The sequence below is a fragment of the Drosophila serrata genome, unplaced genomic scaffold (assembly GCF_035046125.1).
Source record: "Drosophila serrata isolate PLE 108 unplaced genomic scaffold, ASM3504612v1 contig_272, whole genome shotgun sequence".
Lineage (NCBI taxonomy): Eukaryota > Metazoa > Arthropoda > Insecta > Diptera > Drosophilidae > Drosophila > Drosophila serrata.
In genome coordinates, this window is record NW_028257170.1 from 1677845 (window position 1) to 1694422 (window position 16578).

The 16578-nt window shown below is 35.9% G+C and overlaps 1 protein-coding gene across 26 annotated transcripts in view; it reads left to right on the top strand.

Annotated features, from left to right (window-relative positions):
• The window catches only part of shep (RNA binding motif single stranded interacting protein alan shepard), a 192701-nt gene that overhangs the window by 25066 nt on the left and 151057 nt on the right, over positions 1 to 16578 (top strand). For 10 of the 26 annotated variants that reach the window (XM_020942449.2, XM_020942454.2, XM_020942453.2 and 7 more), the window contains exons 1-2: positions 7373 to 7721; positions 9564 to 9813. In XM_020942449.2, the coding sequence (XP_020798108.1) occupies positions 9649 to 9813 (165 nt within the window). In that variant the 5' untranslated portion in view covers positions 7373 to 7721; positions 9564 to 9648. Of the gene's footprint in view, positions 1 to 7372; positions 7722 to 9563; positions 9814 to 14188; positions 16423 to 16578 lie in introns of those variants that run through there. The other 16 variants (XM_086833946.1, XM_086833949.1, XM_086833951.1 and 13 more) reach the window with 6 other exon arrangements.

The window sequence follows — 16578 nt, forward strand, 5'->3', positions numbered from 1 at the left end:
CTCAAAGTCTCTGCTCTAGGATATAGGATAATTTAATTCGAGCGCGGAAAAAAACGAAGAGACGCCCACTGTCAAGGATAAAAATGTCCTTTTCTTGTGCTTACCTAAAAATAAAAAGAAAAGAAGAAAGAGAAAAGGGTTTTTCCAAAGCCCAAACAATAAAAGGCATTTTTCAGTACCGATTTTCCAAGTCCGAATCTGTTTTTCCTGTTCGCACAGATGTTTACGCGGTTTAAAGCTCGTTAGCGCCCCCTTGAAAAGTGGGGGTGTGGTCATGGGAATATAGGGTTAGCAAAAGGACTCTTTAAGGGTTCGAGGAGGGTTTTGCGGTCTGCTTGTTGAAACATTTTGCGGGGTCTGTCGCCCTGGCCTGGCCTTGCCTTGGCAATTTGAAGTCATTGCGGCCTCGGACTTGAGAGATAATAGAACTACGACCGCAGATATTGCCTACAACGGGGTGGGAAGAAGTGTAAAGGAAAATTAGGGAAAAAGGGGAAAAACGAGGAGGAAAACCGAGGGGAAAAACTCCAGGGCGGGGCGTTGTGGCAAAAAAGGATTAATACCAAAGCAGATTAGATTGTCAAAATGCGACAGCTTGCCGCCGTTGCTACGCCTTTATTTTTTGGGGATTCTGGCTAAAAACCGAAACTGTAACAGAGTTATCAACATTTTGACAGCTCCAATTGTGAAACAACAGAATTATGCTAAAAACAATAAGCGGATTTTCTAGGAAAGCTTCCCTGGCATTAAGTACTTAATAATTTTTGCCAAATTCCCAAACACAAAAGGCAAACTTTAATTTAATACCATTTAAATCGGTGTTGATTTAAACGGTGTTTAATTTTAGCTTAAAATAATATCTCAAGGATACTATTTCACTATTTCATGTGTGGTGGAGTAATTATCACAATGATAATGATAGGAATAAATCATTATTTAATGGGTCATTAAATTCAAGGTTGATTTTGTAAGCATGAAATAATTTCAATGTTTTAATGTGATTTAATTTACAGCATTTAAGGCTTTAAGTGAATACAATTAAAAATCACCTTTAACTATATTTATTTACTATTAATTCTTCTCTCCTTTAAATTCTTCCATTAGTAAATGTAATCTTAGTATAAAAAGCTTCAAGAATATGTACTTCCTTTACATCCTTAAGTTATTTTTAAACTCCTTTTGGCCATCTTGTAGATCAATCACTCTTTCGAAAAGCTTTGATTTTGCTTAAACTTTGGACAGGATTCTGGCAGTTTTCACTAATGAAGTTGGTTTTCATGGAGAAAAGGAAAACAATTTGTAGTACAAAAATAAGGAAAAGGAAAAAGGATAAGCATAAAAAGGTCCTCGTTTGAAGTACGTTCTTTTTTTAGAGCTATCAATCAAAAGGAAAGAAATAAAATTAAAAAGAGAATCTTAACAGGAAGTTAGGGAAACAGTTTCACTTATGTTTTATTCTCTTTAAGATATACATCAACTATTTGCTATTAAATAATATCAGAGAGAATGTTAGCTAAAAACAGTATTATTTAAATATGTTTCCTATTTAATAAATAATATTAATATCAATAAGTCAACATAATTCTTACAAATTAGTATCCTTCCCATGATTGATCTATAAATTGTTAGTATTTCCAAAGAATCCCAATCATAATCAACATTTGCAGCTTTAATAACAATATTATGATCACGATGCCAGGGAATCATCTTTATCTGCCTTCTAATGGATTTTTCGGGTGGGGGGAGTGGCGGAAATCAAGGGCGGGAAATTCCACAGATATAGAGTTAGGGGAAAACCGCAGATGCTGCCACATGAGTTTGTGACTGTGTCTCTGTGTGTGTGTGCCTCGCCACTTTGAGTTAATTCCCTTTACTTGGTCGTAAACTTTACGCATTCACTGTAATCAAATTTTATGAAATGCTCAGGCCCCAATTTTCGTCTTCATCTTTTGTTCGAAGGGTTTTCACTGTGTCCTGGAAAGCGTGTGTATGTGTGTGTGGGTGGGTGTGTGTGCACTTTAATGTCTTTACTGTGGTTTCTGGGATCTCAGAGCCTGCGGCCTGTGAATGAAAATTTTGCGGCATAGATAATTAAATAATAAATTGTTGTAATGTCTACATTTGCGATCCGCACTTCTCCACCTCCACTCCAACGTCTTCGTCCTTCTCGACTGTTGCATTTGGCTGAAAGGACATAAATGATTTATATGCACATTGAGTGCGTCGACAATAGATTTAATTTAACGATGTCTTGGCGACGATGATGACGATAATGATGAAGCCATGCGACGACGACAACGCCGCCGCCATTTTGGCTTTGCTCCCATGGCGGATTTTCCTTACCGATTTTCCACCCATAGAGGTAATTACGCGGAAATGTGGAGCCAAGCCTGAGAGGGGGGAAAAGAGAGAGAAACATCAATATTCTTCCTTCATTCGCATATTAAATCTATGTCATTTTATATAAATTAATTTTGCCAATGACATTCAATGTCTGCTCGGGTGAAAATGGATTATGAACGTAATATATATGCTATATGCTATATGGGGGAGCTCTTGCTCTTTGATGTGTGTATTTGAGGATATATTAATGTGATATTGGAAAACATATCGACAAGGGGAAGTTGCAAGGGAATAAAGAGTGGCAGACCTATTTTTGGGGGATTTATTTGCCTTGGGGTTTACTGCTAATGATGTGTGGTAATTACATATTATTAAATAAAAATCTATTCAATTTTACAAACAATTTAATAAATGTTTTAACACATGAATAATGTATATAAGGTGTTAAAAGGATATATATATAATACGAGAAAATAAGCTATTTGTATTACTAATCCTTTTTTGAAATCTTTTACAAGACTTTCTGTTCCAATTTTTCTTAACTTCAAGATATTTAAAATGCTTATACAATTTAAAGAAAATTACTTCATTTATGTTGATTTTATTTTTATTACTCTTCGCTTGAACTGTTAGCTGCTTTCTATTCATGGTCGAGCAATTACTGGCTGCAATTTGATTGAATTTAAATTCTTGAGCTCGTCCTGAGAGCGCTCCTTATCACAAAGTCAGTCCTCTGACAACCCGTAATCCCCCACCACTTCCATCCCCTGGGGCAAAGTCATAAATTATCCTTAGATCACGCGCCAACAAAAGTGTTTCCAGGACTCCTCCACCTCGTTGGGCCCTGTAGGTTTCTCCCTTTCATTTTCTTGTTTTTGATGGTCCTTACGCAGTGACCTATACAATGCATTCCATCAGAGGGGAACTACTAGTAGTAATAGTTCTTCTGGCTGAACCACTTTCTCTTTTCTTTTTTTTTTTATTCCATTTTTTAACTAGCTTGAATTCCTGGCAGTCACATGCCAGCGGAGGCGCAACGCCAAGATGATGGAAACAGCTGACATTTCACTTTCTTGATGCGATTACGCAGCGAGGAATGGTTCAGCCTCCCACACTGGCTTTTTCCACTGCGCCTCCTTCCCGCTTTCCCCGCTTTTCCCCCCGCCTTTCTGTCCACATTGCAAATTGCTTACGGTCACGTAGCAGCGCTCTAGCCTCTCGCTCGCCCTCGCACAACCCCACACACAGCGATGGGGTCGGCTCCTTTTTGCTGCTGTTGCGCGACAAGAATTTTTTGCGCTTCAAGCGGCGGCCAAGAAACTTAACACTGCACAAAAAAATACTTAACTTAAAGACAGAAAATAATAATAATTTAAAATGCCACTTAAAAAGGCTTTTCTTTAAATTCTACTGGTAACTAAGAAAGCTGTTGCGCCATTCGGAAGGAGGTCTAATATCCTTCCATTTTGGTCCTTCGAGCCTAATGCCCAAAGCATTTAATTGGTGATACAATATTAAGCTTTTTGTATAATCTATAACCTATCCGGAGTCCTGAGTAAATAGTCTTAATAATATCTGATAAATATCGTCATGAACTAAGCGTTGATAATCCTTGTAAAAAGCTATCATATATAACTTCTTATACTTTACCAGAATTTAATAATAATAATAATTATATTGAGTTTTGAAAGTCAGGTCCCAAAAATAAGTAAATAATAAGATAAGATCATTTAATTTAGGCATCCAGAAAAATCTTACACATATCTTTGATTATAACAAAATATATTATAAATTATTCATTTCTTGTATCCAATAGATATCTCCTTCAAAACATATTATTGTAAGATTTAATTAATTAATTAAATGTAAAATAATATTTAAATTTAGTCACTTTCTCCTAGTGTAAAAGCCGGAAAAAATGGAAGAGGAAGAGCGGTCGGGGAGTGAGAGAAAGTAAGGTTGGGGAATGGGGTAACAAAAGGAAAATGGTGCCAAACTTAATGAAAATACCAACGCGTCGTCATTTTGGCCGCAGAGAGGCTGTAGTATCTTTCCCCAGAAAAACCATCCTACCCTCTCTCTCTCTCTCTTCCCTAAGCCATCCATCTTGCATGCCATTTCCCCAATATGTTATTTTTCATGCGTTTTAGGCGAAAGTGTTTCAGCCCACTGTGCGCAAGAAGCTATCTTGTTTTTTTTTTTTTCTAGTGACACCCACCTCTTATTTATTGGCATTTTTTTGATTCCTTGCTCCATTTTGTTAGTACAGTAGTATTAGGAAAATTGCCTAAAAAGTAACTAAATAAATTCTAAGAGAATTAAATTTTAGTATATCATATTTATATGGTTTATATAGATATTTAAGATAGATATTTTACTCGCTTTTCTTTAGCTTTTAAGCTTTATGTCTGGCTTCCTATTTGGGGCTAGTATAATGGAGTTTCATTCTGTTTTTATTAACTAAAGACGTTATTAGAAAAGATAATATATAAATTTTAAACACCTGAGTAATATAGTTTTTTTAAAAAACATAATATATTAATTTTAAACACCTGAGTAATATAGTTTTTTTATTTTAAAATTTTTATTAATATTTAAAGTACTATTGACTGCTAAGTTAACATTTTTTTAGATTTTTCAATTCGTTTTGTTTATTTTTCCCTGTATTGGCATTTTTTGATTTCTTGCTCCACTTTCCTTGTATTTTGTTTTTTTTTGCACTGCCGCTTCTTTTGGGAAATTTGCATATCTCGATAGTGTCATTAAATTTGCATATTTAAGATAAATTTAAATTCTTTGCATGTTTTGTTGTATTTCCTTTTTTTCTGCGTTCCAATTTCATTTCGAGTATTGTCCTTTTTCCTTTACTTTCGTCCTGTCCTGGCTCGTTCTTCAAATTTTGCCGTTGCGATTGCAAATTTATTGTAGGCTCAAGGGGGCGGGGTTGGTGGAGTAGCATAACATTGTTTACAGACTGTCTTCATATATGTACAATATAGTGGAGCTTACAGTAGGTGATAGAAATATAGTTATAATTTTCAGATTTTTCAACCAAAACAATTTTTAGCCAAGCTTTAGAAGGTTTTAAATATTGGTATAATTTTACTTTAAATATTGAAAGATATCCGATTCAATTACATTATATTATCAAGGGGGATAATTTTATAAAGCAAAAAGAAAAAGATATTGTAATAAACTTTACAATTAATATTATTAAAAATTTTACAAAACGTAATTTATTGTTGAGAACTTTCCTAGACAATTATTAGTTTCACCATTCGTTTAATATATATTTATATAAATATATTTGTAATTAAAAACGAAAAACTGCATATATAAATATGATTATATATATAAATATATTGATTTCTTTTTATTTATCCAAATCTGTTTATTTAAAGTTACTGCTACTTTTCTCTCCTCGACTATTTGTGCTCAAGAGTGGTAACTTTAAGTGGGCGAGGTGGGCGTGGCAGTGCTTTACAATGCGTGGGAGTTGCTCTCATCTCTGTTTCTTTTCTTTTTTTCATTTTGCACACCCCTCACTCGTCCTTCTTCGTTGTCGTCATCATGCATCATTTGTTTAGTCCCTTAGTCCTTTGTTATGTGCCAAAAGCCAAGGGGGAGGAGGAGGCGGTACAGTGGGGCGGAGAGTGGGAGGAGAAAGGACGTGTGTGGGCGGGCGGATATGTGGTGGGTGTCACACTTTTATGCGACGCACTTGTTGAGAATATTAATTTTATTTAAATATTTCAAAATAACACAAGAGTTTTTGCTGGCTTGCGTTCCTTGTCTTTTTTCGTATTTTATTTTATTTATTTTATTTTGCGACATTTACGTAATGAACTCTGGCTAATGGGATTAAGTCCCATCCCATTCCACAGAAAAACATTGACAGATGTATCATGTGCGATGAAGAAGGAAAAGTTTTCGTTTTGCAGTAAAAAAAGAAACTAAATAAACAGCTTGATTAAAAGATACAAAAACTTTATCCTCTATTTTTTCTCTATTTTGAAATAAATATTAAAACACAATAAATAAAAGAAATAAAGCACTCTACCGTCTTTACCATCGTTTTGTCTCAGTTTTTGGATTAATTGTTAATAACAAATTTTAATATATAAAAATATTTACCAATACTTAATTTAACTTAATAATTAGTAGGCCAAATGGTTTTTATATAATTTTAAAATTTTCATATAAAAGCTCTTTAAAAAGTTCTGTAAAACAAACCAGAAATCCAACTTATAATCTGAAATTAAACAGTAAAAAATGGGAAAGAGTTATATTTAAATTTTAAAACATCCAAATTTTATTTTAATTTACAGATTTAAAAATTAAGAACGTGATTATGTAGTAAAATAAATCGCTAAAATCCCATGTTTACTTCTACTTCTACTACTTTAGAATACTGTATAAAAATAAAGTTATCCGTATCTTTTTGTTGTTGCCTGCAAACTGGGAGAGGCCGTAGTTTTGCTTTTGCTATTTCCATTTAGTTAATTATTTAAATTTCTATTTGCGATTCGCACAACAGCAACAAGAATAGACTTCGGGAGAGCAGCGGGAGAGAGAGAGAGAGATTGCGAGAGCGGCAAAACAGAAAGAGCGAGCTCACATTGTTCTGAGCAGATCAACAAAAACTAAAAGCTAAAAAAAGCCAAATTCCGGAAGAGAAGCTTATAAGAATTAATAAATTATATAAAATAATATGTAGTAAAAAATTCACAAATTCTTAAATTTAAAATAATTACTCGCAATAGATTGCGTGAAGAAAAAATTTAATAGTTCGTCTCTTATTATATACATATTTGGGCTTAATAATGCGGAAAATATGCATTATTTAACCAAACATTATTAATATTAAACCGTTCAAATCAATTAACAACTCTCAAAATGAAGTAGAAGGAAAAAATAAAGAAAAACCGCTAAAATACTCTAGAATTCCCGCTGCCCGCTATATTCAAGTTCACCCCGCAACCACTCTGCACAAAAAAAGCCAAATCTGACGGGAAAAAGCGGAATCGTCATCACTAATCGTAGTTTTGCCGGCAGATAAAGAGAGTGAACGAGAGAGCTCTGCGCTTTCTTCGTTTTTTCGGCTGCGCGAACTTATATTTTGTCGTTGTAATATTTTGCATAAATATATAAATTAACGCGCGTGACGAACAAACAAAAGTAAAGGCAAAAGCTAACAAATCAAACGAAATCCACATAACTTTTAAGTGCAAAGTTTTCGAGCGTGCGTGTGAGTGTGTTTTCTGTGTTTTCGCGTGCGTATTTTTGTGTGTGTAAAACGGAACGTGCAACAAGAAGCAAGAAGAAGAGGAAGTAGCAACAGCAGCTGACAAGCCAACAACAAGCAAGATTTCCAATAAGTAAGCAACAAAAGGGAGAAAAGAGGAGGAGAAATGAAACAAAAACAACCTTTGGAAGCCCCGCAAAACGCTGTCGTAACCGATTGCAAAAACAAAAACCAAAATAGGAACAACTACAATTCGCAGGTCTCAGCTAATTGAAAGCGAACGTGTTGTTGCTTTTAGTGCATTGCACTCGATGCAAAACAAGAAGGACAGAAAAGAAATAGCATAAAAATACATAATAAGAACGGCAATTAAAACAGTAAAGAAATTGCTGCTGCGCTCCCGCTTGCTCTCTAGCCAAATCAAGTGAGGGAGAGTGTGTGGAATAAAGTGCGATTAACAACAAGTGAATAACCTGCAGTGAGAATTACGTTTTTTATGTGTTTAGTGTAATTATTTAAACCTTATCGTAGTGCAAATAATTCGTTTTCGTTTTCCGTTTTTGCTTTGCTCACTTGTTGTCTTCGCTTTTAATTTTGCCGGCGCGCGCTCTCTCTCCCTCTCTCTTTTCGCCTCTCTCTCTTTCTTATCTCTCTGCGACAGCTGTCAAAAGCAATGGGCTCTCTCGCTCTCTCGGTGTTTCGCATTGTGAATAAGCAATAACAATAACGGCAAAAACAACAAGTGCAATTGATAAAAAGCCATAACGTATTACAATTCGCAATTGAATAATTTCCCCCCTGCATATCAATAAATGATTGCATCAGTGTTAGTATGTCTGGTCCCGTAAAAATAAATAAAAGTACAAGAAAATTGGCTGGCTGTGTGCTATTTTTAATGCCCATGCAAATGTTGCAACCGTCCGTGTGAGGCAGACAGAGATAGCGATAGTGCTAAAATAACTCGCTGAAATGCTCCGTTGCAAAAACAAAAGTAGTGCCGAAAATAATCAACAAACTTGCAAGTGAAATATTAATTACAAATTAGAAAAACGGCAAGCGATCTGTGGAATGCGAGAGCAGTAAAAGATGGAAATTGCTGCGGTGTCAGTGGAGAGAGGGGGGACGGCGAATGAGAACAGTGTTGCTGAGCAGCAGCCAGACAGCAAGTGTAGTGAAGTAGAGTGCAAAGTGGAGTAAAAGGAGTATAAGAGATTTATAGGTGCAAATAAAAGGTAGTGTTTAAATAGTGTAGCAGGTAATTAAAAAAAGTGTAAATTATGTTGCCAAGACAAGCATAAATAAAAGTTTTTATTATAAAAGTGTAACACCAAAGTTTAAGGAAATTATCTTAAAATAAAAATATTCTGAAATAGTAAACAGCTTGTTATTATATACTGAAATGAAATAACGTAAAAATGAACATCTGGAGATTTAATTTTCCTTGTTTAACTCCAGATTTGTAGATGTGAAAATATAATACATTTTGGAAACTACTTTTTGGTTGTTGCCAAAAAGTTTTCATATCTTAAAATATACTTTTGAAGATAGAAAACAATTAAAATATATATAATATATCTAATTTCACTGATTTTGCAATCTGGGTTAATGGTTTAAAATCAAGAAATACCTCATGAGCAACCATTTTTAAGATACTTTTGGTTTTAACTTGATATTTTTTAAATTATTATATACTTTTGGTAAAAACGTTATTAAATGCTGTATCTAATACAACTTAGTTACACTACAATAGGATAACTCTAGCGCTAGCTAAGCAATAAACTTAATAACTATTGACCAAACAAAAACAGCAATTGTGAAAAAGTGTTGACAATAGAACACCTGCCGCTGGCACACAATCCTCCTGTATTTATTGTAACTACTGCAAAATGCAATTATAATTGTTGTGCCTTTTTTCATGACTCACTCCATTTCTAATCTGCATATTCTCTCTGCCTTATCGCCTTTTAATTTTCAGCAGTCACGAGTAAATTCGAGGGAGTGTTAATTGCTAAAAAAAAACACCATACAGTAGAGACCGTTTGGCGGAAAGTGTGTTCCCAATGCATCCGAGATACAGCCCCGCACCGCCCCCTCAACAGCAGCAACAGATGGGTGGCGGACCACATCCCCAGCAGGGCGGTGGCGGTGGAGGAGGCGGTATGAGGGGGCCGGCGAACGCCCAGCAATTGCCGCCACAAATTCCGCGATCCCAGAACTATTCAAACGTGAGTCAAACATTCATAAATCTCATCTATATTTAAGGTGGCAATTTTAGATTATTATTTATTGGTCTGCGATGATTTTTTAGAGTGATTTGGGTCGAAATGTTTGCCAATTTGGGAGCTAGGGGAATTTTCGTGAATATAAATTTACATTAAACTTAATTATTATATTTATTTTGGAAGGATTTTTTTAACCTTGCAGGGTATCTTAATGTTATTCGGAAGCTTATAACTTTATGAAGGATTCATTTTCGACTCTATAAATCATATATATTCTTGATCAGCATCAATAGGGGAATCTTTCTATGCATGTGGAAAATAACAATTTTTTTTGTCAATTTTTTTCAAAAATTTATAAGGGGTTAAAATTTTTAAAAATTGAGAAAAATTAAAAATTTTAAAAATATTAAACGAAATACCAAGATTTATTAAACCAAAAAAATATAGCACGGAAACGCTTTCCAAATTAAAATTAATACTGTTTTGGCTGAGTTTGACTGTTTAAACTTTAATTTTTCGAAAAATAATTTCATATTAAAAGTATCTATAAATAAATATTTAAAGAATGTGAATATTTTAGATATCCATGATAGATTTCCCATATGATTCTATAATTCAATTAAAAAGGTTAATAAGCTTCGGCTTCTTTCTTGTTTATTCTTCAGTTGATGGGAGATTTTAGTTAGTTATTTAGTTGGTATAAAAGGATATTTAAACGAAAATGAATTTAAATTAAGTTAAAATTACTTTTAAGAAAAGTTATACCATACTATTTATTCTACATCCTTTTTATACTATATGGTTTATAGTTTTTATTGTATACTATACCCTAGATGGGTACTCAATGGCTCTTACTGCCCACGCTGTTTTTTTTTTTTCTTATGTTTTGAATGAATTGGGTATCATTGAGGCGGAAATAGCCAGAAGACGAAGCGATCTAGAGTTGTCAACAACAAATTAGTGCTTTTCGACATATGTAGATGAAGATAGTTTGCTCTAATTCGTAATTGCCATTGTCTGTAATTTTTTCTTGTCTAGCTGCACTTCTTCCGGTTATATACTGCATCCATATTTGTACTTTACTAGATCGGAACCTATTTGTTATTGATTCAAAGAGTATAAGTACTATCCCCATATTAATGCCTAATGGGCTTTTGCTCTCTATCAAAAATCCAGCGTAGTTGATAAAGTAGCCTGGTACAAAAACGATTGGCCAAAAATCTAAGCAATTAAGTACCAACAAAGGCATCAATCAATCAGTTGCTGCGTGCATCAATCAAGCAATCAAACGGCTCACTCACTCGCACACTCCACTCTCCTTTCTATGCCTCTCCTCGCCTTAGTCAGTCAGTCAGTCAGTCAGTCAGTCAATCAGTCAATCGTTCATTCAAATCGGATGCAGGCTGATGATTTTTGATGCGGATTCTGATGCTGATGCTTTCCACATAGAAGGCGCCAGCTTTGCCTCGCGGCCAAAATAGGGGGCGCCACTGCAATCGACATGTGTCATACGCAGTCGTTCGTATCATGGGGGAAAAAGCGGGAAATGCGGCAGGAAAATCGGGCAAAAATCGGGGGGAAAATCATGGCTAAAAGAGGGAACCAAACATAGGAAAGCGGTGGTAGCAAGGGAGCAAGCATTTGAGTGGAAAATTGCTCCCGCTGATGCGGCTGCCACTGCCTGGCAATGATATGGATTTCTTCTAACCATTTTCGCCATCAATTTGCTGACAGTTGCAGTGCAGCAGCCGTCGTCTGCCTAATCCCTAATGCTAGAATCGGGGCACTATACCGCCACTGCCACCATTACCATTACCACATTATCCTCAATCCCACCTGACAAATCATTATTCACAGGGCACCACCGAAGAAAGGAACATTTTAGCAGATTTAGATTTTCTCTATTTGTTGTTCTTGTTGTCGTTGTTGTTGCTAATTTCAATGGTATTAAAACCCCAGTTTTGCCAGTTGGTGTGGGATTTGGCATTGTGAAATATTTCCATCATAATTTATGCATTTGCTTTCTAAATACACCAACACTATACACTCGCAAAAAAAAAGAAAAATATAAGAAAGAAAATAGAGATGAAAACCACAAAATGGAAATCACACAAAGGCAACATTTGTACGTAGTTTTCCCCTCTCATCCTTTGCCATCCCACAAAAAATCTGGTTTACCTGCGTGTATTATGTGTGCACTGAAATGAATTTCTAAAAATATATAATAATGTTTAGTTATAAATTATTTAAAAAATGTGTTAGGGTATTTCTTAGGAATTTATTGAAAAGTTTACTATGATATAGCTGATATTAGTAGGGTTTCTTGGTCTTATATAGTATTATTTCATAATGTTTGCCATTGGAAAGGTCCTTAAAAAGGTGTCAAAAAGTATGCAATGCAATTTTTCAACTAAAGAAAATTCTAAAAATTAATTCTTAATTAGATTTGTTTTTTTGTTAGGATTTAACATCTTGTAGCTTTATTTTTTGGGGTTTTTTAAATCCTTTATCTAAGTCTTTTATACTTTTATGCTATAATTACCTATAAAAAATCATGCAATTTTTTTTTATTTCACTTATAATCTTCTAAAAAAATATTCATAAAGGTATGATTATATAATCATCAAATTTATATAATATTTTTTTGTTGTGTTGCAAAATGCTGTACATAAAATATATGTATTCCATATAATAAACTATTCAAAGCTGTTGCGGCACAATACCTGAGCGGGGCCAGGACGAACCCCAGGCCCAATGTTGCTCGTTTTGCTGCGTTTTTGGGTAGCCCACCTGGCCAGGTACACCCACTCCCCTCTCCTCCCATCCCCCCATGGCTCCAAACACTCACTGCAACCCCTCCAGGTGTGCTCGCTTTGTAGGCAGCATCTATTTGGCATCCTCTAATGGCCAACAGGCGTTGCTTTGGCTTTCCACGGTAACGTTCTTTCATTTAAACAGCTTTCAACTCACAACAACAATATTCTGGCAGACCACATCAAAATAAAAATACCAAGAGAGTGGTTGGGGGGGGGGGGGGAGAAAAATATGAGGAAAGTGAGGAAAATACGGGAAAAATTGTAAACAGTCGAGGCGCTTAGTCAGCGCCGCAGTCCAAGGCAGTTATATTGTGCCCGGAATGAAAATTATATTTCGCATTTTGTGTCCGCCAAAAGAAAGGAAAGTAAATAAATAAAAGCGGAACAGGGCAAGTTGCTGAAGTTTATGAAGTTAAGGGAAGAATATATACATATATTTAAAATTACTTCAGACCATTCTTTGTATGAGAGGTTTTTATTTATTATTATTATTTTTTAATGGACGAAATTTTGAGTTTGGAAAACTTCAAGACTTTTGTATATAATCATTTTTTCAAAAGTTTTAAGTGGTTTATGTTTTTTAAAATTTCAAATTGTGCTCTTTTCTTTTAAAAATGTATAAATAAATTGCATTCTTTTCGTATTCAATAATTTGTTTACAATATTTTTATTCTCAACCCAAAAACTCAAAGTTTACAAAGTTTACTGTAATGAATTTTCGAATTCTTGAAGATTGGGTAAAATTTATTTGCTTTTGTATCAAGCTTAGCCTTTCTTTCCTATTAATAAGAAAACTATTTACTTAATTTTCTTTCACTACTTCCATCAAATCGTATTGATATACCAAATACTTTTCTCAGTTTTCTTAGTTGTATTACTTCTTTTCCTCTTTAGTAATTAGGAAATTAAATACTTCAGGAAATATGCAAAAAGGAAATATCATTTACACTCCTTTGATTTGCTTTTCCTACCCCTCTCCTTTGCTTTGGCATTTACCTGAATAATTTGTTTTCCACCTGTACCTTGCCATCTTCTTTCCGGTTTTTTGAGTTGAATTTTCCTTTTGGCAAATTCTATTTGAGTTTGCAAAACCAAAAATGTTTTGTAAAACTTGAAAAAACTTTACAGTATTTGAGTTTTGTGCGCTAAAAAGTTTGCTCAACAAAATATTTATATTTCAATGTTCATGATGATGATGATGATGAACAGGATAATGAAGAATGAGCACTTTTGCCTGGTCACGTAGTAATTTGTGATTAAATTCAATGTTGACAATTGGCAAGAGAGAAAGCCAGAAAAGTTGTTAAGGTAATTGCGACCGCGTAGGCTGAGATGCATTTCAATTGAAAGCCTGCTGACCAGACGCATGTCGAGGGGGCGAATGAGGGATTCTCTAGGATTCTCCGGGACTCTCTAGGATATGCTCTAGGACTCTCTTCAATGCAGCGCTGAATGCCGGACGAAACGCCTTTATGTCCTGCGCCTGCGTCGGCTTGTGGATCCTGTTGCTGGGAATTATTTTTGCCGGCTCGCAGCAATGCAATTTCAAAGGCACACGAAGTAGGGAACGATTCGCAAGAACCGAGGCGAACCGAAACCGAATCCGAGGGCAAATCTGAGGCCTTACTCCAAAACCTTACTCAATGAGAAATTCAGAATCCATTCGACGATTGTCAAGTTCAGTTACAAACGCCTTTTCCTCATTTTGCGCACCACAAAAGCGGAAAGCGACCACAGAGCCCCAAAGCACCCAGAGATTGCCAGAGACGAGCGCCTGAAGTCTGAAGCCAAAATCGTATCGAATCCGAAATCCACTTTAAATTCCAATTCAAAATCCAAGAAAATAATAGCCAAGCCAAGCGGGGAGTCCCAAAAGGAGTCCTGCGAATATCCTTTCAACAGTGCAAGCTCGCCATTTTGTGTTTTATCGCCGCAAAATTCACCATTAATATATACATATATATACATATATCCATTCCCCCGTGCGTATACGTAATCTGAGTCGAAAGTCAGTTCATTCTGTCCATGATTTACAAATATTAAAATAAAACAAAAAATCTATATATTATACAAGTAGTCACTGAGAGAATTCGCCGAGTGCAAGTGCAAGTGAAGTTCAGTATTATTTACAACGCGCGAAAAGGAAAATATTAAGAAATTTACAAAGTTATTCTGCTCAAGAACTCGCTACTCAAAGTAGTCCAAGGATTCCCAGTCTCTCAGCGCAACAATTGTCAGCGAAAAATTCCTACTAAGAACTCTTAATAAAAACCCAAAAGAAATCAACTAAAAAGAGTTACAAACTCTCAAAATAAAATTAAAAGAAAAATTAAGAAAACATTTAAGTGAACACCAAAGCAAAGATCTACAGTATTATTTTAATAAAATATATTGCACAAAAAATAATATACGAAACTCTAAGCGATAAATAGAGACAATAAAGTTAAATTAAAAGAAAACCAAATTAAATTTGTGACATTAGCTTAAAAGTAAAACCATAAAACTAGCTTAATTGTGAGTGAAAAAGATTTAGCAAATTGCCCTAAGAAAACATAAAATTAAAATTAGTTAAAGAAAAGCTTAGCTTGCAAAACAAAAATTAAAGAAACAAAAATTAAATGTGTCTACTTGTGTGTGTGCTTAACTAACTGCAAATCAAGTAATAATACAAAATAAATCAAATAAAATTCAACATTACTAAGTGTTCAGTGTTTAGCCAATATATAAAATCGCATTACGATCTCTAGTCAATGTTCTCAATCTAAGAAAAACAGAAAATCAATAAGAAAATCTACAACAAACCAGACGGCAGACAGGGCTCAGACAGTCGCAAACAAGAAAAAAACCGTAAGGAAAAAAGGAGGAAATCTATTTACCATCGACCTGCTCATCAATAGCCATTAAAATTGCGTCAATCAAGAGAAAAACCTCGCCATTGCCCGCAGCAACATCGAAGCTAGCTAATTTCAGTCAGCAGCAACAACAACAGCAGCAGCAGCAGCAACAGCAGCAGCAGCTCGACAAGGAGTCCTTCGACCACCAGAAGCAGGAGCCCTTCAAGTTTGAGGCAGCAGCTGTAGGCAAATCGTTTTCAACAGTTGTCCAAACACCGACAGCAACCACAGCAGTAGCAGCAGCGGCGGTAGCAGCAGCAGCAGGAGCTACACGACCAACAATACCAGGAGCGACTCCTACATCTACAGGAGCAATATCCTTGAGTCAGCAGCTACAAGCACCACCACCACCACCACCGCCGCCGCCGCCACCGCCGCAGGAAACCGCAGCAACAACAAGTGTTGCCGGGACAACAGCAATCACAACACCAGCAGCAGCAGCAACAGCAGCAGCAGCAACAGCAGCAGCAGCAGCAGCAGCAGCAGCAGCAGTAGGAGCAGCAGTAGGAGCAACATCAGTGGCTAGCAAGGGCAAGGCTAGTAAAACCACAGGCAGCAACAGCGACTGTAAAGGCAGCAGCAGCAACAGCAACAGCAGCAACAGCAACAGCAGCAACAGCAACAGCAGCAACAAGAGCAGCAGCAACAAGAGCAACAGCAGCAACAGAAGCAACAGCAGCAGCAGCAGCAACAGCTATAGTCGCAACAACAACAGCACCAGCACCACCACGACGCTGTACACGTGCTCCAGCGCCTCATCGTCGCTGATTGCCCAGCCGCCGCCAACAAAGATATTTAAGACGGATCACCATCTGTGCGCCGCCTACGGACTGCCGACCGCCACCGCTGCCGCTGCTGTTGGTGGGCATCCTTGTGTCTACTGCGTGATACCTGTGCCTCTGGTGAGTGTCCTCCAAAAGAGTCCTTCAAACTGGGTTTCAACAAAAACAGTGTCAGAAAAGGAAACCAAAATTAAATTATTTCAGGGAAAACTTGGAAAGCTTCTCTTCCCAATTTCGAAATAAATACTATATACATACACATATACTACACATTTT